General features: G+C 37.8%; 2 protein-coding genes and 1 long non-coding RNA gene across 4 annotated transcripts in view; 2 read left to right on the plus strand and 1 right to left on the minus strand.

The window, feature by feature from the left end:
- LOC129407884 (transmembrane protein 238-like) lies at positions 1-1,119 on the plus strand. Its single transcript, XM_055150405.1, has one exon. The coding sequence runs from the start codon at positions 141-143 to the stop codon at positions 627-629; it is 489 nt and encodes a 162-aa protein (XP_055006380.1). The 5' UTR covers positions 1-140; the 3' UTR covers positions 630-1,119.
- Positions 1,120-1,743: 624 nt separating this feature from the next.
- snx29 (sorting nexin 29) overlaps positions 1,744-25,584 on the plus strand; it is a 255,528-nt gene continuing 231,687 nt past the window's right edge. For both annotated transcript variants that reach the window (XR_008631735.1, XM_020924162.2), the window contains exons 1-13: positions 1,744-2,133; positions 3,238-3,302; positions 3,683-3,735; positions 4,462-4,586; positions 7,215-7,395; positions 7,711-7,781; positions 8,603-8,863; positions 10,316-10,724; positions 11,537-11,649; positions 12,019-12,115; positions 12,199-12,281; positions 20,330-20,393; positions 23,650-23,778. Coding sequence is in view for 1 of the 2 variants with exons in the window: in XM_020924162.2 (XP_020779821.1) it covers positions 2,127-2,133; positions 3,238-3,302; positions 3,683-3,735; positions 4,462-4,586; positions 7,215-7,395; positions 7,711-7,781; positions 8,603-8,863; positions 10,316-10,724; positions 11,537-11,649; positions 12,019-12,115; positions 12,199-12,281; positions 20,330-20,393; positions 23,650-23,778 (1,658 nt within the window). In the remaining variant the exon portion in view is untranslated. The remainder of the gene's footprint in view (positions 2,134-3,237; positions 3,303-3,682; positions 3,736-4,461; positions 4,587-7,214; positions 7,396-7,710; positions 7,782-8,602; positions 8,864-10,315; positions 10,725-11,536; positions 11,650-12,018; positions 12,116-12,198; positions 12,282-20,329; positions 20,394-23,649; positions 23,779-25,584) is intronic.
- LOC129407843 (uncharacterized) lies at positions 14,351-21,561 on the minus strand. Its single transcript, XR_008631736.1, has 3 exons — positions 21,420-21,561; positions 20,994-21,126; positions 14,351-15,603 (listed from the first exon to the last, which is right to left on the minus strand). It is a non-coding gene; the product is annotated as an uncharacterized LOC129407843 (long non-coding RNA).

Below are 25,584 nucleotides of genomic sequence, written 5' to 3' on the forward strand. Positions count from 1 at the left end.
TTACTGATAACTGCTTCAGACTTTGATCAGTGCAGTTACCTTTATATTTCTCTCATGCTTTCCAATGTTCTATCAACTTGACCAACGCTGGATACAAATTGAAGAATTTTAATTATAACTTTTTGCTTTTCAAATCCACTATGTCGACATCTGTCCAAGTCGAGCATGTTACGGAGAAGGTTTATGGAGGAGTTGGACGCTGCAAGTGCTCCTTTTGGTTCGCAGTTGCTCATGACATCTTGGGAGTTTTTATAATCATGGTTGGAGTTTTTGGAGGTCTGGCTGTCCATGATTTGTTTGTCTATGCCGGAGCTATCATCATCTTCTTGAGCCTAATTTGGTGGATCTTCTGGTACTCTGGAAACATTGATGTGCCTCCGGAAGATCTGCTGGATGACGTGGGCCTTCAGAAAGTCAAAAACCGAGGACTGACTAAAGTGGTGAGGAGGGTTTCCGATCGGCTCTCCACTGGGATCAGGAATTCTTTTAGGAAAAATGGGAAAGGCAGTATGCGTGGTTCTACAGCAGGACCAGCAGTGGATCAAGATGTCAGGCTTGCAACTATTTTTGACAACAATATTATCTCATCACCTTCTATGGAACTGACAAGGAACTCATTAGTCATTTAAAGACTGCAAAGTATAGGTTTAAATAGATATTTCCTTTGCTTCTAAAGGGGTTTTGCATTTCAAACATGCACTTACTGTAATGATTAGACAGCACTGTAGAGATAAGAGGCTTGTGTCCATATCCAGCTGATAAGATACAAACTCCACTCAGTGTCACTTGTGAAGATGGACTCATGATAAATAAACCCTTTGTTTTTATTGATAATTCACTGATTCACATGAAGCAATGATGGAGTGATGTAGGGTGTGGTGTTTGTAACTAAAAAGCACATGACGTGTTTGATAAATGTTGTGTGAGTATCAATATTTAAGTTTTTGTTGATAAAATGTGCAAAACATTTGTTAGTATGCAGCAATTTGCATGTTAATATAATGAGTTTTTTAAAGTCAGATGCCTTTCCTGACTTAAACTGCTGTATTTGTCTTGGTTTAGGACTACCACAAAGATGTTTTGAAATGGGCATATATATTATATGCACTCATATATTGTATGTAGGCTATATGTATAAAATACATATCATTTCTGTCTGCTCTATTTTACTTGTCAATGCAAGCACTCCATTGAAATCAATAATCTGTGAGTTTTATTGATATTTGAGTGTTGAAAATAAAATAATAAGTAATAAAATAATATGCATGGTGAATTGAGTCAAATAAATAAAGGTTTTTATTAAAACTAATGTGACTGCAACAAGCTCAGCCTCAAGCAGCAGGGTACAACACAGACAATAACTTCATTTATTTTCAGTTATTATATCATAGGCTGTAGCCTGTGGCCTATTATATGTTTATTATATTGTAATGTGTAAGGTACTGTGTAATTTCCTTTGAGGGTTATCAACTTTTGTGAATGAAACAAAACACAACTCTTTTTGAAGAGGTAACAACATTCTAACATGGCTTAAAGCTCACAAGAGTCAGTTTTGCATATTTATAGGACCTTCAGATAAAATTATTAAAATATTGATTGCTTGTGCCACCACAACAGTCTCGGTATAAACCTGTAGATACACTGCTATTGTAAATAAGCCAATTATAAACTACTCTTGACTACAACTCCCAGCAGGCATCGCACATGATATGACACCAGTGTGTTGTGTCACGTGACCCCAGCACGGCGCTTTCAGTTCTGTCTTCTTTTACCGTATCACTGGTTCCAAAACGCTTTCCTTTTAGCTTTGACACGTCCACCACGCATCAGACAGCTTCCAATATGGCTTCTACTCTTCACTCTCTGCAGTTTAGCATCTTTATTCCGCACGATCACGTCTAAATTATCACACTTTATATCACATTGTTCTAGAGGCTATCTCTGCAGGCCTCCGTGTTTACCGACTCACCATCAGCGCTGCAGCCGCGTCTAGGTGCATGCAGATCGGGCACTGGACAAGCATGGACCCGATCTCTGGCTAGTCACGTTTATCGTCTTTTTAAAGTCTTTTAGAGGAGTTTTGTGCTTAGCTTGGATGCTATTGCTAACGGCGGAGGGCTGTCAACATGAACGGTATGTACTTTCATTTGTTTTTGTTAGCTACTTAGCATATAACAGTGCATGTACACCGCTGCTCTAGTGCAGTGCATGATTTCATTTGATGGTTGAACGATCAGACAGTTAGGCATTTTTGCTTAGTTCAGAAAAGCTAGGGTTGAAGCAGGTACTTCCTCAATCTTGCATATACTTGTTGAAAGGTTTAAGCAAGCTATTAAATCACAAAGAAATGGTAAAGTATTACAACACTTACATATTTCTAGTTTGCATAACTAAACCAAACTAAAACAGTAGCAGCTGCATTGTTTTTGATGTACCACGTGAATCTTTTGGGTACCCATGTGACTGCAGTTTTCTTCAATGATAAACATAACGTGGGGTCAATGGTTGTTATTAAGGGAGCCTCTGCATTGGTCATTGAACAATAAGTTCTTTATAACAGGGGTTACAGTAGCAAGACATTTACAACGGTATAGTATATAGCAACAAAAAAAGACTTTAGTACTAGTAATGATATTGTACTAATGATGTATTTTAGATATATAGCTCTTTCAAGACACCCAGAGTGCTTCACATGAATTATTTATTTCTCCAATCATGACCTATCACTCAAGCACACACATACCACATTCATACTAGGCAAGAAGGGGGAAGTGTCTTGCCTATGGACATAAGAACAGTATGGACTAATTTCAGCAAAGGTCTCCCATCCAAGTACAAACTAGGCCTGGTTTTGCTTAGTTTCCAAGATCAGACAAGATTAGGAGCATTCAAGTGTAATTGCTCATATAAAATAACTAAAGGCATTGGCTGAAAATACTACTCAAGTTGACTTGTATTAGGACATTTGGATTATTTATTTATTTATTTAAGATTTATTTACCAGGCAAAATTGAACACATTCCTATTTACAATGCTGAAAGAAAAACTAAAAATTTTGTTAAATTTCTAACATGGTACTTCCCAAGCACTTCTGACCTTTTATTATTACAAGATTACCTATCCACTTTCGTTTTCACGCCTCAGCTTGTATAAGAGAGGTTTTATTACACAATGTGAAGCTTGTGCTGTTAATCCTTTACTAAAACAGTATAATCTTGTATTGTGCTTTCTTTGCAGGCACTCAGCAGACTGATACAAAGAGACAGCACCTCCTGGAGAGGCTGCTGGATGCTGTCAAACAGGTGAGCATCAGCACTCATTATAACAAGCTTCACCAAAGCTCACATTTATTTTTTCAGTTTGTTCTATACATTTATATTAATTTCAGTGTTTTTTGTTTTTGAAAAGTTTGCAGTTTCAAACATATTAATGGCCTGGTAATAACATGATTATACCTATTATAAAATTAAATCTTTGGATTATGATAGAACCAAAGGCTGGTCAAGGCATTTTAAAGGAGAAAGTAGTTTGTTTTAAGTCCGTAGACATCAAGAAGCTTATGCAAACATACTATCCATACAATTTCATGCAATGTGTCAGACCAGACTGTTAAAAAAAATGTATAATTGTCATAGCATCTAACTCAAAAGCAAAAGTCATAATTCTCTTTTTTTTCTTTCAGTGCCAAATCCGGTTTGGGGGAAGAAAAGAGATTGCCACAGACTCTGATAGCAGGTAAACCAACTCATGAAACATAATGAAACTTCTGTTCAGTATTTGACTTGTTGGGCAACTGGTAACAATCATGTGTTTCACTTTCGGAAGCTATTATAAAGACATGCTTCCACTTTTGTTTATTTATGCTGTCAGAGAAGACCTTGAACTTTAATTACGGGGATATTAACTACAAACCATGACAACAAATCTGACCTGTTCTCCAACTCAATATTAAACTATAAGGTTTCTGGAATTTTGTGATTTCAAGCTGAACCAAACCTATCCATGAATTTCAGAATGATGAAAGGACTATGACCATAGCAACTAACAATTGAAAAAAAAAATACAGCTTTTAAATGGGAAAAAGGAACTTACAGGAAGCAGAAACCAAAGAACTGAGTAGATTGGCAGCAAGCCCAGTTTTATACTTCTTGCAAACCACTGAAATAATCTTTTACATCATTGTGGTTTTCTGTGGTAATGACTTATTTATAGCCAGAAAACATTAAGTTGTTCCCTGTAAAATGTGAAAGGGCCATTCATTGTTATTTTCTGATCTATGTTATAATGTTGTTTCCTCATTAAACATACTAAGGGCTATGCTTTGTTTCATCCACAAACAAAACACAACTCCAGGTATGTTTTTGGTGTGGTAACACCATTATAACGTGGCTTAAAGCTCACAGGAGTACATTTTGTGTACTATAGGACCTTTAATATATCTGTTGTGTTTTTCTTTGTTAGGGTGATTTGTCTATGCGCCCAGTTTGAAGCAGTTTTACAGCATGGTCTGAGGAAAAGCAGAGGACTGGCCCTCACAGCAGCAGCACTCAAACAGGCGGCAGGATTCAGCAGCAAGACTGAAGGAGGTAAGGGATTGTGCGGAGAGCCTTGTCCAATGGTAACACAAGATAGATTTTGTACTCAGGAAATCTAAAATCAATGTCCTAACAACAGTGATTAGACAAATGCATTCTGAGGTTTTCTTTGCACAGTTCCAGTCACACATTTTCAACTTGAAATTTCTTCTAATTTTTCTCTCTGAATTTGCTGCAACAAATCAGTCTTGTAAACTGCTATATACATTTTCTATTGAGGTGATTCACTCAGTAATGACTCTCAGCCAGAATATCATGTATTAGTGTAAACCAAGGGTCTCCAACCTGTAGCTCGGGAGCTACCAGTAGCTCTCCACCCTCTTCCAAGTAGCTCACCATGAGATTTTTGAATTATATGTATTTTACATATTGCATTGAATAACTAAAATTTGATTGATTAAATGACTATTTCCATTGTAAATGTATAATTTTGATGCCTAGCTTTGTAAACTGATCAGTGGATAAGGGTTTATGTTTTATAGGCCTCTAACTGTACCTCGTCTGAGGTACAGTTAGAGCTGTAGAGCTGTAGAGCTGTAGCTGTAGAGTCTGTTATGGCCTTATACTTCCTCAGTTTCTGGCAACTGCTAAACTAGCAGATCTCTGGCATTTTCGTTTTACTGAAAGTAGCTCACAGGAGGAAAAAGGTTGGAGAACCCTGGTGTAAACTGTATATTCCAGTGTTGTTTTAAATGATTGAAAAATGTTAACTTTTGGATAATATGTAGTAAAGGTCCTATATTACACAACATATTAACAGCTACGTTTTACCTTTATGTCAGTAGAGACTGGCAATTCCAGGGCTGAAATTATCCAAATGATTCTAGGTGTATGGAGATAAAAAACACAATGAACACTTCCTTAACATGTGTGAACAAGACAAACCGCGAGGTATGTTTTTGATGAGGAAATAACATTATAACATATATCAGTAAATAGCATAATATGGGTCCTTTAATCTCTGTGTGACCTCAGGCAGAGTTACGTGTGGATCATATTACAAATAAATGACTATTAACATTTTCTACTTACACTTTTATAGGCTTATAGGCATTATGCTAAATGCGCACACCCTTCTTTACAATATGCAAAGCTTTAACATCATTTGCAGCCATTTCAAATCACAATGAATATTTAGCTGCTGTCTCATGGTCTGTATTTCCATTTATGTAAGTTACAATAATATAGCAGCTATTAATTCCACTCAGTTGAGCCAGTCATGACTTTTGTAATGGCCCCACTTCCCATTATCATTAGCATATCTGACATTTTTCTGTTCTTTCACCCTCGCAGAAGGAAGACAGATTTTAGTGTTCCCTAATGAAGCTAGCCCCACTCAATAAGCCTAAAACAGCAGATGCATTTTTCACCTTTTGAGTCAAGGTCATACGCTCATTGTCGATTCCTTCTAATTAAAAACTTTACATTAAAAAGAGGCCCTGAGCTGAGTTTGGTCATTTCCTACAGTAACAGGAACTTTCAATGGCTTTGTTAACAAGAATATATTATTTTCCAAGTTTATGCAAATAGACCAGACCATATTGCTTTCCTTATGATCTCGTTGTCCAAGTGCATATGAAGTTCACAAAAACATAGTTAACATAATTACAGTATACTTAAGTTTTCTTTTTTATTTTGGTGAAGTTTATCATTTTACTTCCTGGTTTGACATGGACAGCAGATGTGACATATGTAGCGGTAATTCCATAACCATTAAAGGTTCTATATTACACAAAATTATCTCTTACATTCTTTAAGCCATGTTAGAATGTTGTTACCTCATCAAAAACATACCTGGAGTTGTGTTTTGTTTCATTCACACGTCTGTCTACATTCCCAACATGCTCTGTTCCACCTTGTGATGTCATGTTGTAGTTTTCAAGTTATCAGCTACCTTTTACCTTTAAGTCAGTGGAGACTGGCAATTCCAGGGATGAAATCATGCAAATGCTTCTAGTGAAAGTGTATGGAGTTTAAAAACACAGTGGAGCACTTCCTGTATTTGCAAATTGTCTCTGCATTGTGGATCAAATTTTCTGTGTTGATGACCTAGGTAGAGGTATTATATTATATATTGTATATATTATATATAGTTTTCTTCTAAACCTTTTTCCACTTAACGGATGTAAAACTCTGATATAAATATTTACCACAGGTACTATCCCACCAAATCTACTCATAAGCAGAAAAACATGAAAAACATGTGAGGCACTGTACCTGATTTTTACTGTTTTAAAAACATGAAAAACAGATTTAGTTCCTTTTAAGCATTTTGCAGTCCAAAGTTATTTGTCCCTTACCTTTAGAATCAAGAATCTTAATTATTCACAGTAATAAATTTATAAGTGCTTTTCACAACTTTCAGAGACCAGAGCCAAGTTTTGCTGTGATATGACGATAAAGCTATCAACAACTAGCATGCTAATGTGCATTTCGTGATTATCTGACAATAAAAGGCTTTTTAATTAGATGCAGAGAGACACAGTGGACATATTTTGACCTCAAGATCTGCTTATGCAATATATCTATACTGGATTCTCAAATACGTGGGAAAATCGGATACAGGGGTTTTAAACTTTTTAGTGCTGCCCTCTTTAACTTTTTTTGTATGTTTCGCAGATTTGACCTTCTGGTTCTACGTGAAGGAGCACTTGAATCGCCACGAGCTGCAGCGGTTTTATTCTCTGCGTCACATCTCATCGGAGCTGGGCAGGGGGCGGGCCTGGCTGCGCTGTGCCCTCAACGAACACTCGCTGGAACGCTACCTGCACTCCTTAGTGGCCGACCGCACACGTCTCAGGTCTGTTTACCACCACATACAGACACTTTAGAAGGCTGGAAAAATGTTATGCTTTTCATGTGTATAGAGTAAGTATATTGTTTACATTACCTTGGGTCCCTGTCATGAATACAAAGCCCTTTCATTGCCCGCTCTCTGCGTAGGAAAAACTACTTCAAATGGATAAACTGTTGTGTAACGAGCTTTTCTGGCACTAAAAACACATGCCACACTCCAAAGTCACCTCATGCGTCTATTAAACACAGATGCAAATCTAGTTTGTTACAATGATTCATGTTATTTTGTGTGTTTTTTTGTGTTGTTTTTGTTTTCCAGCACATATTATGAAGATTGGGCTTTTATTCTGGATGAAGAGAGAGCCAGTATGCTCCCCACTATGGCTGCAGGTCACTTTACTTCACGTGCTTTGTTCCAGCTATAGAATTAGTTATAATCTAATGTAAAGGTGAACCAAGGAACTTTTCTGATGGAGGGTCCACTGCCAGTTTTTCTCCCTGGAGACATGGATGAGGCTGCAGATGATGCCACCAGGCCACGTTACAAGTCAGATCTGTGGAGAAGCAAGCCTGCTCAATATCTTAATAGATGCAATAGATATAGTTAATGCTGAAACATTCCATTGAAAGCAGTAACTTTTCTAAGGCGACAAGCATGTAGTGGACCCCCATTTGAAAAGATACATAGTTCACATTTAAAAGTGGTCAACACATTAAACTATGTTTTCATGTGGACATGCTATTACTCCTCATATGCATTCATTATAACAGGGCATACTTCTGTTACAGTTTAGCATACCAATAGCTTAACCTGTATTGTAGGCAGCTAGCTAAGACTGTCCAACATTCCAGTTTAGCTAATATTAGCACAAAAAGTCCCTTCAAGTGTTTCTTGCCCCACTTGTCACTCTTGTGGAGTTACTCATTGGACTCCTGACACTGCACTTTTCATGGCTCAGTTAAACAGAAAGCACCTCTCAAATAAATATTATCATAACTATGAAGTATTCATAACCACAACGGAAACAAATGTAAAATATTGATGTTGTGTTTCATTGATCTGTTGCCAGAGTTCATCCACAAGTCTTTCTTGCATAATATTCCTGCTCTGCTAACATCTGCGCTGTAAAATACCTACCAAGCACTTTCTGTAACCCATGTGATGTTACTGTATTTTGATCTTGAATTGATTTGGCTGTTGTTTTTCTCAGGCTTGAACTCCATTCTGTTTGCCATCAACATTGACAACACAGACCTGAACGGAGGAGTGACTCGTGGTGGGGGCTCGTCTGTGTCTAACCTGCTCAAAGAGTCCACACAGGGCATCGGGAGCCTGCTCAAGGAGTCCACTCAGGGGGTCAGCAGTCTGCTAAGGGAGATCAGCACTGCCACTGCTGTAGTACCCGGATTCACCCCTAGAGGCGACGGAGGCTCCGACCCACTGCCAGTCCTGCCACGGAGCACCTCTGCTGGTAAGACGCTGCTGTTGTAGAGAGAAGGTTCAGGTTCCAAGGTTTTTTTTTCTCTGTTGTGGCCCAGTAGTGGCATCCATAGACTGTTTACAGAAGTGGACTAAGGGGCACCGTGCTGTTATACTTGGCCCGTCAAGACTAGCAGGTTTAGTGGCTAATTTGGAGCCAAGTTCCATATTTGGAATTCTTGAGTGCATGCTTCATAGAGTGAAGTTTTTGAAAATACCTGCCCCTTCCCACCTGCACTGCTGGTTTTGCAACAAGATGTGATAGCTGTCAATCAAAGCTGTTGCTAATACTGGCTGGAGCTGAACTCAGGGAAAGAAGGCACCTGATTGATCTGTCATTATTGTACATATCTTGATTTAAGGACAATAGAGAAATAAAAACAGCAGTTACAGAGAGAGGGCTCACTATTTTTCAGTAGAAAGTGGTTTGGATCCAGACTTGAAGGAGGCAATTTGCTAGGTTATCCACCTGTACTTAATGTCTATGGTGGCCCCATGGTGTCCTGAATCTTCAATTTTGAGAATTTATTTCTATTTTTTGTAAAATTTCACAAAATATGTTATTTACCATGAAATATATTGCATGAGCCTTTGTGCCAAGAGGCCAATCAATGTTCAGGACAGGGAATTAAATGATGCCCCTGATTAGAACTGCCAGTTTTCTGATTACATTTTCCCTGCAAAATTAAATTTAAAATTGTAAAATTGCAAGTTGTACCGCAGTAAGAGCATCTCATCCTTCTCCAAACATGATGCTGTCTTGCTGCATTGGCTAATATAGCATTTGCTGAATAAATGTTTCTTCACTGGCAGACATTTTTACAATGTTGACCAGTTGCCAATCAAATCCCATAAAGGGTCCTATCGTCCCATACTAATTGAACAGAACATTTTATAGATGTGTAATTAAATTTTTTGTTGTGATATGACAACACTAATACTTTTGTGTGTAGACTGCAGAATAGACAGATAGTAAGAGTAAGATGAAAAGTAAGACAATAAGAGTAATGTTAGTTTAAGTAGAAGTACAAAGTAGTGGTCCATGAAAAACAAGGAAAACTACTACTCGTCTGATTTATCATTTGAAGTGAATGTCATTTGAAGAGCAAAACATTAAATGATGCACAAAACTATTTTCAGAGAATAGAGACAAAAATGAGAAAAACAACATTACTTTGAAATCTTTCAATATCAAAGTAAACTTTTTGTCAGATGTAGACTTTTTCACTTTTACTCTGTACTGTTGCTCAAGTAAGAATAAAAGTATGCTGCCAGAAAAGTACTCATGTTCAAAAACTTACTCAAGAAACACAAATGTACTAACAAATTTACTAAAAAATGTAACTGAGCACTACCCGCCTGTGATTATGACCAAGGAATGTGTTCTAGAAACTTCCCTTTCCTCTGCATTTTTAAGTCTTTTTTTTTTTCATTAACTTTTCAGACTCTGGTCTTCGAAAAGAGCGACGCAAGAAGAAAAAAATCACTAACATCATTTCCTTCGACGACGACCTGGATGGAGGCGCGGAGGATGAAGAGGAGGCAGAGGAGGACCACCAGAACAATAAGAGTCTGAGAAAAAGCCACACCGCCCCTGCCCAGCCCCAAAGCAGTGTGGAGGAGGGGGTAGACCCATTGGAGAACAGCTACTCGGCCTCTCCTGCCCAGAACGGAGTGATGGAGGCAGGGATAGTGAGCTGGGTGGGCTCCCCTCACCCATCCAGGACCCCACCCTTGAGCACCCCTGTCCTGCCCGACAGCAAGAGCCTGGACAACGAAGAAGAGGAGGAGGAAGAGGAGGTGTACAAGCCCAGAGCGCAGGAGCAAGAGGAGGAGAGGACCAGCTCGGAACAGTGAGTTGGGAAATGCCTCATTCAAATATGTGTACAATAGTAGTTCAGGATTTCCTAAAAATGCTTTCCAATTCCTCTACTAATAGTTACAACTTAAATTTTGCTGAATTTTTGTATTGTTATCTTTTTGGAGCTTTCTATGTAATAGCATTCCCTCATCAGAAACATGTCATCTCCCCTGGACCCTATTCAAACCGTCCTTGTGGTTAGCAGTGTGATCCTGTACATGACATCTTTCATAAATATTCAAAAGTTCAAAACAATGCACCACAAGTTCACAAACCTGATGCAATGTGCAGTCGATTCATTAGTGGAATACATGCTGATTGTGATGTGATAGTGCCCTGAAGGGAGAGTGAAGGGAGGGCAGAGCGGACTCGGAGCATCAAAAATGAAAACTTAATGTTAATACTTTGTTTTTGGCAAATATAGGATTTACATAACAATAAAAGTTGTGGTGATGGTGATCTAAATATGTGTTGGCAGTTCATAACTCATAGAAGTAGTCACTTGTTTAAATGAAAATGTTGTCTATTATTATGTATTTTAGCTTACCAAGGCCTAAATTAAGATAGATTTTATGTTTGTTTCATTCTAAATTATTGTGTTTTTTAAAATATTGCAAAAATATCCACCTTAATAAATATAAAGTGTATATTTAATTAAAATTAAGGTCTTGTTATTCATATGAAATATTGTTTAAAGCCAAAATTTTACCTTAAAATACAGGGCTTTTTTATGAAAATAGTTTTGCTGACAGGTATTCAAATCTCACGTGATAACTATAGAATAATAATGTGTGTGTTTATCAGACTGGTGGTGGGCAGTCTGACCAGTGTGTCCACATGGAGCCCCCTGCAGGTGATGGTAGAGCACAGCAGCTCGGATATCCTCATCCCTGTCAATGCTGCAGACCCCCAGCCAGGTAAGAAGTCACTTGCAGTCAGATGCATAATTAATAAGACAATGTCATTAATTAATTGGGCATGCACCAAGTTATCATTATTTAAAATTTATGTAAATTACTTTTTAACAATGTTTCCTCATCATTGTTGATTAATGCACGTTTGAGTAATCCTTTATTGTCCTGGCATCAACACAGTACCTACTGATTACAGCTGGTTAAAAATGTCATATAGCCATTTTTCAATACTTTTCTGTTTTTATATAGTGAACAAAATGTAAAAAAAAGCATCATATGTCTCCTTTAAATCTTGTAGTTTTTCCTGCTTGCTCTGCTATTATTGGCTTGGCTGAATGGATCAAAACTGTACACTTTGTCTCGTTCTTCCAGTAAGCTCTGTGGAAGACACAGCAGCATTTCCTGCTCAGATCGACAGCACTGGGCCCACAGACAACTGTGAGAGCAGCAGTGTGCAGCTAACATTCAAGTAAGACATATAATAGACTTTTCATTTTAATTCAAATCCTTAAATATGAGTTTTAGATATTTGATTGTATGTGTATATTTCAGTATGGAGTCGAGTTCCCCTGCCCAGCCTGCTCCTATCTCTACAGCTCTGCCGACGTCTGCCCTGCCAGAGTCCATGTCTGTGGGTGAGTGTTGTCTTTTCTCTCTGGATCTTCTCGTTTGGATTGTTCCTAAACTGGTTTTGTCACTTGAAACGTCACGGGGTATCCCACATATCAGATTTAAAGGAGAAGCTCAAACTATTTGATAGCTGGCTTCAAAATCATAGTTACAAATGTAAAGACGGGTCTATGAATCTCAAATGACCACCAGCACTGAATGATTCCCTTTGCAGTAGAAGTAGTAGTTGTGTGTAAGCTGAATGGAAGTAGATAAACCGTACACCAAAAATGCTAAAATGAATATTGTGCAAACACTAAAAGTCACTAATAGAAATGATCAGTAAAGTTTGCCTTTCAGATATTTTCTGTGATAATGACGTATGAAACCATTATGGGAACGTGTCTCTTGCCCCCCAACTATGACATCATCATATTTTAGAATTTTAAAAAATGGATAGATGCATAAACAGTAATATTAAAAACTGATTTTAGAGTCATGTGGTATAGTTATTCCTATTTGTGAATAAATTCTTTAAGCAGCCAATCAGGAACCTGTGCACTGTACGTATTCAAGGCAAACCTGCTCACCCATGTTTCATGTGACATGGCTGTTTGTATCAGAAGAGCTGATTCTAGTATTTCCGAATAACATACACCACACATTTGCCCAATTGTCTTTTGGTAAATCTCCTTTAAATCAGTTCTGTTTTCTTTAAGGGCTTATAGTAGATCATGTTTATTCAATTTATTTATTGGTTTATTGAACAGGGACAGCATATATTAATCATCATTTTTGTGTATGTACCAGAGTTAGATATGTTTTATAAATATGAGCATTAATGTGAAAATAACCACTTTTTCTATGTTGCATATAATATTAATAAATTAGTCCCATCCATATCTCCAGTATCTTGTGATGAAATACTTACTATGCTCACCAGGTGGCACTGTTGCCCTTTAAAATAACTATTAATACTCATGCCCTTTCCTCTAGGCATCTGCAAAAATAGAAGAGCTATACTGTGAACAACTCCACTCCTATTAATACCAGCTAACAGATTTGAGATTTGGACTGAATATTTGCGTTATAATTGATTCATAGATGCCCAAAGAGCCTTATTCTGCTCAGTCTGACACGTGGCTCTATCTGGTGGTACTGTTGTGAAGGTGGCAGAAATAGACACAGAGCACCAGAGTGAGCGGAGGTGGGTGGGGGTGACTCAAAGCCCAGTCTATTAGCCTTTTGTGAGGAGAGGTCACAAGGTCACGCAGAGAGGTGGTCATCTAAAAAACACTGGTGCAAAAGGAGATAGAAATAGTCTTCAAAGTCCTGTGAAGGTTGAGAGAAACTCGGAAAAGATGTAAAACTTGAGATATAGGCAAGGAGGAAATAAGAGCTACCACTCATCTTTGAAATAGTGGGTTTTGTCACAACTGCTGTGAATAGACAGGATTGTACATTCACTAGAGTGTGTTTGGTCACCTACCCTAATTAGACTTAATAAAGTTTGAAGAAAGATTGAATTCATAATGAACACGTAGCTTATAAATAGTTTAAGATTGCTTGTGGCGTAGTAACTACTTAATTATGGGATTAGTATCAGGAGTTAAGATATTCATTAAACAAGCATAAAGGTTGTGGGTTGGACTCTTGGGCCGCCTCGTTATATTGAACCTATATTTTTTCAAAACTGTCACGTAGTTACTTTACATGATAAACAAGAGTTACAAAACACTTTTGGATAATTGTTTACAACACGTCATTTGTGTTAAAAGGAAATAAATAAAATCTTCAGTCATCCCAGATTGATGTGTAGCACTCAAGTCAGAGAGCCACATATATCAGTCTGGTGAGAGCCAAGTTAGAACCAAATAGAAAAAAGCTTTTCAAAGCAGTAGTAAATTTGAAAAAATGTTAATTCCATTTCAGAATCAAGGAAGAATTTAATTGGTAGACATAGATTTTTCACATGAAATAGTTTAGTTACTGTCAGTTTGATTTATTTTATTTTATTGGAATGCCCCTTGAGATGCCATCGTGTTTTCAATACAATAGACAAAATACAAAACTTACATGTTAACATTACCTCCAGACATGCTCCCTCATGCACTCCCAACTCCTACAACAGTACTTGATTCATATAAAGAAAAGACAAACTAAAAGCATAAACAACTAGTTCTGAGATATGAAAATAAAGATGATTTAAATGAATTGAAAGATGTTAAGGGTGTGGGTAATCCATTCCAGTCTGAAGGGGCTTTGTACTGAAATGATTTACGTCCAACTTCTTTGTAGATTCGGGAAACAGAAAAATTGACACAGTGGGTGCTTCTAAGTGAATATGACGATATTACTGTTACTAAATATTGATGTAGATAATGAGGACAGTTAAAGTAGTTAAATTTAAAGATTAGTTGAATCCAATGAAACTGATGTCTGTTGTATGGTTGTAGCCAGTTGTGTTTTCCAAATAAAATACAGTGATGATATGGTATGGGTATTTAAGAATCTACATCTATCTACAATCTACAAGACATCTACAGAGAGAGGTAAAGAGAACATTCAGTGGTTTCAGATGTAACTCATGTATATTTTGATCAACTGTGATAAGTCAGTAAGATGAGTAAAAAACTATAAACACACATGGGAATACTTACATGTCTGATTTAATACAGTCACAGTAACTAAAGAAAAAGTCTTTTTACTTTGCCTCCACAAACATAGAGCCTTAGGATCTTTCTAATGAACACACAGCTCTATTATTCTCTATATCCACAATCTGGCCTCTTCAAACACAATTCATGAGCTAAAATGATTCATTTCAAGTGTTATTGTCTATTGTAGAGCTCCATAGTCCCAATGTGAACAGCCTCATCCCACTCGATGGGAAGCTCTTGTGGCTAGTGCGTATATACTCAATTACAATGTACTTTACCAAAACATACTTACCCTTATTTCTATTAAAATTTTTTTGGAGGGGAATTATAAAAATACACTGAATTTTGGTGAAATACATAGAAAAAAATCTTGTACAGGCCCTTTAATATGCCAATATATTACCAGCATATTGCTATCTACAGTAACACAGTGTGAAAATTCATTCAGAATTCCTGAAAATCTTGTCTGAATATTGAACGTGTGTAGGCTGCAGTATGAGTGGGCAGGAGCAGGAAGTGCACTGCGGAGTTCTATGTGATTGGACAGTATGGAGCTCTATAATTCACAAAGCACCTTGATTACACAGCCCTGGCTTTTAATGCATCTATTATTGGAGTTGTTCACAGTTCTCGTAGACAGGGGGTGTCAGGCTGTAGTCTTCTAATGGAAAAGCAATGGTGGACCCTGCTGTGAAGAAAAAACGAAAGGTCATTTTTATTTCTGGTGTGGAGAAATAAGAAGGTGAAATCGTATAACTCAGATGGTCTTGTAAATAAATTCCTCCAAGCAACCAGGGCAGAAAAAAATGTTTTCTCTGAATACTGAATTTAAACCTTTTATCTCGTGAGGAGGATTAGAACTAGTATATGCAAGAGACACCTTACTGATGTCAGATTTCCTCAAGGAATAGAAATCATGATCAAACAAAAAGGACAAAAATGACAAATGAACATTTTTTGGGATTTGTGCACTTTGCACATATTCTATTGCATGTTGGTCTCTATGGAGACGTCATTGCTTTGCCTGCATGTTCCACAGTATGGCCTTAAACCAGGGGTCTCCAGTCTCCACGGGTCTGCCCCTTTCAAGTAGCAAGTACCAATGGATTTCTGAAAATTTCTGTTACATATTGTGCTGAATAACAAAAAATGAATTGCCATTATAATTGTATAATTGTAATGCTTAACTGTGTGCACTAATAAATGGATAATTATATGGATAATGGACAAGGCATTTAACTGTTCCACATCTAAGGATTTCTGTGGCTCCTTTTGTTCTCTTTTTATTCTCAGTTTCTTGCAACCGCTAAAATAAGTATCTCTCTGGCCTTTTCATTTTGTAAAGGTAGCTCACCGGAGGAGAAAGGTTGGAGAGCCCTGCCTTAAACTAATCTATGTTGCATTATTCAGTTGCAGATATTTTATTGTTGCTAAAAATATACTTTTAAAGCACTGATTCTTACTGCGAGTGATCTCACCTCTACACAGAGCTGACCTGTAGCTTGGTCTGCTTGTTGCCTGTTTCCATGGAATAAGGCTATGCAATATAACAGTGATCTGACTCCTGTGACAATATGTTATTTTGGTCTAATCGACATACACATTTAGTGGTCAAATTGTTATAAAGGCGCTAAAATGGTGTGATATGAACTCTGGCATATTACCCACCCCTTCAATAACATCGTCAGCAATATATGGATATCTTTAACATCTGTGAATTCAATGTTATATATATACTGTTATATATTAAAGGTTCTATATTACGCAACATTGACTCTTGTGAACTTTAAGTCATGTTATAATGCTGTTACATCCTCAAAAACATACCTGGAGTTGTCTCAAATACAAAGTTGAAAAAACTGAGGCACTCAAAAAGTACAAAATAATTAAAAGCCTTTAATACCACATGGCAGGTTTTGGCCCTTTTAATTATTTTGTACTTTTTGAGTGCCTCAGTTTTTTCAACTTTGTATTTGAGATTGGTCCCTACACTGAAGAGCACCAAAAGAACAATTCTGCACAATTTTGTATGTCCAAGTAGCACTTCTGCTCCCAAAGTTATACCTGTAGTTGTGTTTTGTTTCATTCACACGTGTTTGAGTAACTCTTTATTATTAGTCTGTCCAAAACTTCAAAGCCCAAAATGCTCTGTAGCAACTTTTACCTTTAGTTCAGTAGAAATGGACAATTCCAGATCTGAAATTGTCTAAATGATTCTAGTGAATGTGTATGAAGTTTAAAAACACAACGGAGCACTGCTTGTATTACCACATGACATCACAAGGTAGAGCATTTTCTGTTTGAAAGAAGAACTTAGCCTAAATAGGCAGGATTTGTGTGTTAAACATGTGTGAATGAAACAAAACACAACTCCAGGTCTGTTTGTGATGGGAAAACAACATTATAACATAGATCACACGTTCATCTGACAGCAATTAGACATTTTCATTACAACAGAAGACCATTTTTGGGCATATATGTATATACATTTACGTTTTAACTTTACATACACACTTAACTGTACTGAACCAGGATCCTCTACCTATACCAGTGTAACAGTCTGTAGGTGACTGTGGACTCTGAGCATATAGTGTATATTTTAAACTCTCTGCTCATTCGTTCTCTCCATTCTCTCTCCACATCTCCTCCATTGTCATTTTCTGTGTCCAGCTCTGAGCTCAGCCTGACAACTGCTCCTAAATCACTAAATCATATATGAGATGTTTTATATTCCCTGTCTGTAGTTCGACCTTAAAAAACCCATATTGCACTATTTTCTGATCTAAATGCTGTTTTTTGTTTCGTTCACACATTTTTAACACGTGTATCCTGCATATTTAGACTATGTTCTTCTCTGAAACTGAAAACTTCCCATTCCACCTTGTGATGTCATGTGGTAAAACAGGAAGCGTTCTATTGTGTTTGTAAACTCTGTACACCTTCAAAGAATCCTTTGATTAATTTCAACCCTGGAATTGCCATAATCTCTACAGACCTAAAGGTAAAAGGTAGCTGTTAACTTGAAAACTAGCTTCATGACATCACAAGATAGAAATGAGCATTTTGAGCTTTGGACATGTTGACAGACACAAGTCCATATATGTTTTTGAGGAGGTAACAACATTCTAAAATGGCGCACAAGAGTTGTATAATATAGGACCTTTAAAATCCATCCCCGTGCTCAAATATTTTTTTGACAATTTCTACAAAACCAAACCAAACCAAAACCAAAAAAAGATTGACTTAATTTCACTTGATAATATCTGAGCTGTCTGTGCTTTGTCAGTTTCTATACAATCACGAATACATCGAAGCAATGTTTTTTATATAAAGCAGGTTTGTCAATACATTAGCCTTGAGAACATGCAGGTTAATTAGATTTTCTTACATAAATATTTAGTCTTGAAAGTTGCTCTTAATGAGAAAGTTGTTGTGTTTTAGAAATGAAAAACTGCTGTATATATCGTCCCCTCAAAGTTATTCATACTGTCCTTGAATGCTTTCTGTGCACTATGCCTATATCAAACTTGTATACAGTTTTGTGTTTTGTTTTTTTGTAGATTTTATGACCAAAAAAACAAAACAAACAAAAAAAATTACTGGTAATTTCAAAGCTTCACTTATGTTTTGAAGTGTTATCTGCCTCGGCCAATCAGATCAAAGAATGTATTTAAACTGGCCAATTAAGTGGTCAAATAAAAAATATTCTTCTCTCAAACAGAAAACACTCTTCCACCCTTTGATGTCATATGGTAATACAGGAAGTGCTCCACTGCATTTTTACAATCTATAAGACTTCACTAGAACCATCTGGATGATTTCAGCCCTGGAATTGCAAATCTCTAATGAAATTAAAGGTAAAAAATAGTTGGTAACTTGCAAACCTACAACTTCATGACATCACAAGGTGGAACAGAACATTTTGAGCTTTGGAGAAGTCGACTAGTAATGCAGGATTACTCAAACATGTGTGAATGAAACAAAACACAACTCCAGGTATGTTTTTGATGCAGTCACAGCATTATAAGATGGCTTTAACTTACAAGAATCAATTTAGTGAAATATAGGTACTTTAATTACTACTTTACTGCATACTTTTGAGATATTTTGTGCAACAATGTAAATGAAATAGTTTTTGCATATTTTGAAATTTGACCCCACTCAGGCCTTACAAATTTTAATAAACTAACCTATGACAACAGCAGAAAATGATGAAAAGTCTTTTAAAATGAACTTGTCGTGATAACTATATAAAAACAAACTTTCCAAAGTAGTTGAGCTGGATTGACATCACAATAGATGCAGTTAGTGTTGCCATGTCACTGTGAGAATGACCAGTGTAAAGCCTGACAGCCATAATAGTGGTAATTATGTTCCACTCAACATCAGTTTTTATATGGAAAATACCTCACTTTTTAAAAGTGTCTTAAACCTACCAGAACAGAAAACAATGGGTGTGGATTATATTGCTTTATAGGGTCCATATGTAAGATTTTGATTTGAAATTCCATAAACTTGAGCTAACTGTGTCCCCAGATACGAGGTAAACATGTTGAAATCAAATATAGTTTTACTGATAACAATTCTAATCATGAATCAGTGCTAGTGCAGCCGCTGCAGCTCAGTGAGTGAATTCTGGAGGTTCTGAGCTTTCACACAAGGCATGACCCGTCCATATACTGAGAATTTTAAAAACTTTTATGTATCCTCTGTCTGCAGGTTGGGTTCAGTTGTGATAGTAGTTCTTTTTTAGTGCAGTACAGTTTCTTTAACTAAATTTAAAAAACTAAGTGGAGCAATACAGTATAACAGCTAGAGTGGAGTGAACTGGGAACCCTCTAGTTATTTGACATACACTGAAATATAAACAAAACCAAATGTATGAGCTAGCTTTTTAGCATCATTAGTGATTGCAAAATGAGAGATTGCAATTGGTGAACCTGAATTAAGGAATAGTTTGTGTTTGTAATAATAAAATGCAAATACATAGGGATGTACGGTTATCCAAATCTCTCGATACGATGTTATCACGATGTGCATCTCACGGTACGATATTTATTGGGATATTTTGGAGAGGCTTTTTTTGTTTTAAAATACCCTGACCCTTAAATTTGGTGTGAATTCTTACTGTCATAATCCCAAGAATTCAAGTAAAAAACATATTTCTTCATGTTGTCTGCGCTGAAATGAATCATGGGATATGTAGTTCCCAATGTTTATTAGTGATTGCTACTATAAAAAAATACATTTAAGCAAAGGAACTTGTAATTCGATATATTGTGACGCCCCCTCGCTGTTATTGTGTGACTTTTGACGATACAGTTTCACGTTATTTCGGTTATTGTTACATCCCTACAAACACATTGTTATCCGAATGAATGCACCAAACATGTGTCTTCTTTGTGTTTTTGCAGTGGAGCTCCGCCAAGCCATCGTAGCCATGATGAACCGCAAAGACGAGCTGGACGAGCAGAATGCGTACGTCTCACACACACTCACACACACATGCAGACACACACACACAATGGGGGAGAGAGAGGGAGAGGAGATGGAAAGAGAGAGAAGGGAGAGAGAGATACACATAAAAGAGAGGGAAAGAGAAAGAAATGGACAGAGAGACACTAGGAGAAAGGGACTAGAGGGGACATGAACGGGGAGAGGGACAGAGAGAAAGTGGAGAGAGAGCAAGGGCAAAAGAGAAGCTGATGTAAGGAGTGAGAGAGAGGGAACATAAGCCATGGAGAAAAAGAGGGGAGAGAAAGAGAGCGAAAGTGAATGAAAGAGAGAGGAAGAAAGAGGTGGGGCGTGAGGCAATGACAACCAGTGGGGAGAACAGAATAGGGAAAGAGAGAAAGGGAGAGAGGGGAACCAGGAGATAGAGCGTTGGCATAAAGAATGGAGAGAGAGTCAGGGAGAAAGAAATGGTAGAGGAGGGAGTGAGGTGAGGATAGCGAGATCTAGCATAAGATATAGAAAGGAGAGGGGAGGAAAGAGTGAGAAGAACATTAACACAGGAACAGAGAAAAAACAGGAGGAAGGAGCATGAAAGAGAAAGAGAGAGAGTAGATATTGCCTGACCTGTGGGTGCACATGATGTCAGCTGGCTGTTTTGGACTCAGACTCAGAGTGCGTTTTGTGCTGACGGGGGCAGGGAGCTCGCTGCTGTTCCGAGGTGTAACTTTTAACAAGCCACTGGAGGCTCTGATGTACGCTGATGGAACAGGAAGTACACGCTTTATATGGGGTGAGATGGGAGCCCCCGATAAGGCCAAGTAAACAAAGTGATTACACAGCTATGGGGGAAGACGCGTGTGCTAGGGTGGGATTAGCATGCACCATTTTAGATATAACAACATGGGTGAAAAGGTTAGAAGTGGAACTAAACGCTAAAACTTTTTTAGCAATTTCAGTGCAAACTAGGTAAATTTGCAGCTTTCTATTAAAAAAGGCCTACATCTAAGTCCGTGCTGCCTTAAGTAGTTGGTGACATTACACAGAACTTACAAACGCCTGGTTGAAGTGGTGGAGTTTGAAGTGCGGATACTTCTTAGACCAATCAAACTGTTCCTTACACCTCCAGACCCTTCCCCTCTTCCACTTTCACTCTCTTCTTTAGTTCTCCAGGTACTTCCCAGTTTAGCAGCTCTGTTCTGTTGATAGATTTGGTTGTATTTAAATTTAAGGTACATTGTGTAACCTTTTTAGATGAATGGTTCTATTTCTGTCCAACAAGGTTAATTTGGTCTTCCGATAATTTATTTGATTAGATTCCTTTGTCAGACCAAGGTTTATTTTGTTTCTATACCTGACAGTTTCGACTCCTCACTAGTGTTACTAGGGTTGGGTGGTAATACGGTATTATGGTATACCGCGGTATCAAAAAGTAGCAACGGTGTCAGTTTCATTACCGTCATTAAAAAATCTGCAGCACATAAGGACCTAATAATATTATAATTTATTGATACCTAAATTTGTTTGCGCAGCACAAATTAATGTGTGGTTGTATTTTCAGTTTAATGCTATCACGATTTCAAACTAATAGTATTTATAATGTTTCTTTTCACTGCGTGGGGAGATAAGGTGTTTGATTAGTTTCATTCTGCTGTCACGTGACAGCAAAAGGAAAGGGAGACTAAGAGGGAGACTAAGACAAGATGGTAAGTCACGCCGCAAGCAAGTTGGTCCCCCCCCAAAAATACTAGTACTTCTGCAATTTGGCAGCATTTTGGCTTCAGATGCACATTTCTTTACGTTTTACAGAAACAAAACTTAAAACTGCATGGCTAATTTGCATGAACTGTAAGCGCTGATAAAAACAGTTCACTTCTTGTGCGGTGATTCAGTTCAGCTTTTGTCTGACTAAAGGACACGACACAGTGGAATATGTTTTTTCTGCGACAGAGGAAGTTGCGGCTGACGGTGAGTCTGTTCTGTGCATGTGTCGCGTTGGAGATGGTTCATGTTTAACTTTTCAGAGATTAGAAGTCTGCAGGTCATACGCATAGACTGTATAGATATGCGACTTCACTTACCAAAGTCGTACTAAAATATTTTGGTTATATGGTAATACCGTATATGCTGGTAAAATCCTGAGACGATTTAACAGTATCTAAATTTGGATACTGCCCAACCCTAAGTGGTAGTTACATGATGCTGTGACGTGTCTGGTCAGCTGATTTAAAGAAGTTTTTCATGTTTCAAAATACAGAAACATGCTGACAGGACTTTAAACGGACTCGAGGGGACTTTTTTGCTTATATACACCTGGGATAGATGTAGTCTTGAACAAGCCGGACTGCAGTTGGTGCTGTTGTCCTGCCTCCACCAGTAGGAAGACAGCGCCAAAACCTGTTTAAAGCAGCTGACCAGACATGTCACAACAATATCATGTGACCACTTTGAGGAAGGACCACAAGTGTGCATTCAAAACTGTCTGTTCTGTTCTATTTCTGGTTCATTAATCGTTAAACTCCAAGTGGATATCTTGCCAGTGAAAAGCAATAGTGCGCTGCCTTCTTTTCTCCATGGAGATGTTGTTTCTTTGGCTGGAACTCATCTATCTCCATGGAGACGAGTAGCCGACGACACCAGGCCAAGTTGCAGGTCAGATCTGTGGAGAGATGAGTCCAATCACAATAAGAATGCAAGGGGATTTTGAGCAATAAAAACAGCTGTAATTAAAGCATGCTAATTGGATAAGTTTAATGCCCTACTGTGGAGCATTCTATGAAACGCAGTAACACCCCCCTCTCTCATACACGTACACACACCAGAAAAGTTACATAGTGCACCTTTATTTTTAGTATCTAATTGTTTTTACACATTGTTTTTATTTATGTTAATTACAATTTTTACTCTTGTGTTAGCTGCCATTACTCCACCATTAAAAGAACAATTTAAACAACAAACTAACTTAACAATTAACTCAACAAAATTGACCACATGCAATTAAAAACACTGGCTGCTCTGGAGCAGTAGACAAGCAATTTGTTGACCATACACTCAATTAGGTTTACAAAATGGTGTTCAATTGATTAACTATTTATTCTCCTTTTAAATCCACGTCTGCCCCTCTAAATGAACGAGATGAACTTTCATAATGAATAACTCGCAAATCCAATTTTGTCAGCCCCATTTGCGCCATCGCTCCTGTCAATTTCTCCCAACTGTAAGATTCATTCTCTATTCAGACATGCTGGGTTGGCTTTATCGCTCTCTCCTGTGTGTTTGGCAGGTCTCTCCGTAGTTTACTGGACGGAGAGATGGAGCACTCAGCCACCCTCAGACAGGAGAGCGAGCAGCTGAAGAAGAAACTGACTGAACTGGAGGAGCGACATGAGGTCAAAGTTCAGGCTCTGGCCAGGTGGGAACTGCACACACGTCTGTAGTAGAATTGTCCAAAGTATTGAAAATCTAATACTAATTGATGCTAAAACTAGTACAGAAACTAGATACTGTAATTTCTGGACTAATGAATATAATACCTGAATATAAGATGCATCAATTAAAATAGTAAATATATAGGTAAATAGTAAATAGTACATATATAGGCTGCACCTGAATATAAGCCGCAGGTGTCCACATCTTCAAGAACGTTGTCGAGTTTGGGCTGTCTCCTTTTATATTCTCTAAAAGCTTTTGTTTGTCATGCTGCTGTCACCAAAATCTCACCATTGACTCATTGATGTCGAGCTCACGTGCAGCAGCTCTACAGCCACATCAATTGCCTTTAACTTAAAAATTGCATCATCTGCATTTCGTCCTGTTTTTTCTGTGAGGAGGGTGTGTGTGTATGAAGCGCAAAATAACTGTTCAAAACACAATCAAATGAGTGTCTTCCTCAGCGCATGACTCGTGCAAGATCCACTGTCCTGTCTGTATCATGTCAGTGTCTTGAAGGATTCCAGCAGATATCAGTCTCTCCCGGGAGCGGAGCTAGATGTGTTGATCAAGTATGAGTGGATTTCCAACTACTGAAGTTTGAGACATTTCTTCTTGTCATTTGCGGCCCCACCTGTATTTAACACATACGGGTAAGACGTATCCCCTCTCACTAATGTTCATTTAGCATTATAATTTTATCACACGGTGATAAACTGTTTTAGTGCGCTGATAACATTGCTAGCAAACACTGCACTATGTTCACTTCTATGTGAAAACTGAAATTGTCCTGGTGTAGTCCTGGTGTACACGCATTATGAAACTGTTTGGAAAATTTGTAAAACTTATTTTGACATGGTAGTTGCACTGTTCAAACAGTTTTTCCCTTTTGGTACTCAAAATGCTTTACATTAAACTGCAGTAACACACATTCCTATGTCTTGGTACACAAACACAAAAGTCATAGCGAGTGAATTATCTTGCCCAAGGACACGACTGCAGTATTCAGTTGTGGGGTGCAAGAATCAAATTTCCAACCTTAAATATCTCTTACTCTTGAGCTGCTGCTACTGTCCAGTCATGCCAATTTATTCAAACAAACACAAGCATTTCAAATAAGGATGATACCGATTCCGATATTGGTTTTGTGGCTGGTAGATACTGATAGCCCACAAATTTAAAATGATAGCAAAGTTCACAAATTAACTCATTTCTGTAAATATAATAACTGATATAGATTATTTTGTTGTATGACTGAGTAAACATATAGTCATATTTTTAGCCTTTTTGCTGTTCCATTTCTATTTTTTTCATTAGTCTTTTCAAAAAGAAGTCTGATGCACTGTGGACAAACTTGAATGACACATGACCACACAAACACTGGGGCAAATTGGTTAATATCACTAATAGTAATCACCTATCCCTAATTTCTAATCTATTAAACAAAACTATTGGCCTGTTATTCCTGTAGCTGAATCCTAGCACACTATTTTTCCTCCTATCAGTTGTCACATTTATGTACAGTTTGAGCAGAGAAACGGTTCTGACAAGCCACAAATCAGCGCCTGACATTTCAACGGTTTTACCATTAGTATTGATCACTGCCTATCAGACCCCCACCGGGCCCTAATGGCTCCTCCATGCTCCGGGACGCAAACAGCTGACGGAACGCCGATTTAATTGCCCGTTCACCGGAGAAGCACGGCGAACGGGTGGCGGGTGCAGCGACGGGGGCTCTTGACAGGCGAGCCACGTGTGTCACTAATAAAATTAACCATGATTAAGTGGA

The sequence above is a fragment of the Boleophthalmus pectinirostris genome, unplaced genomic scaffold (genome assembly GCF_026225935.1).
Source record: "Boleophthalmus pectinirostris isolate CB_2022bp ecotype Guang Dong unplaced genomic scaffold, ASM2622593v1 HiC_scaffold_14, whole genome shotgun sequence".
Classification (NCBI taxonomy): domain Eukaryota; kingdom Metazoa; phylum Chordata; class Actinopteri; order Gobiiformes; family Gobiidae; genus Boleophthalmus; species Boleophthalmus pectinirostris.

Coding starts and splice junctions, on each gene's coding strand:
- LOC129407884 (XM_055150405.1), top strand. CDS start 141: ATGTCGACATCTGTCCAAGTCGAGCATGTTACGGAGAAGGTTTATGGA.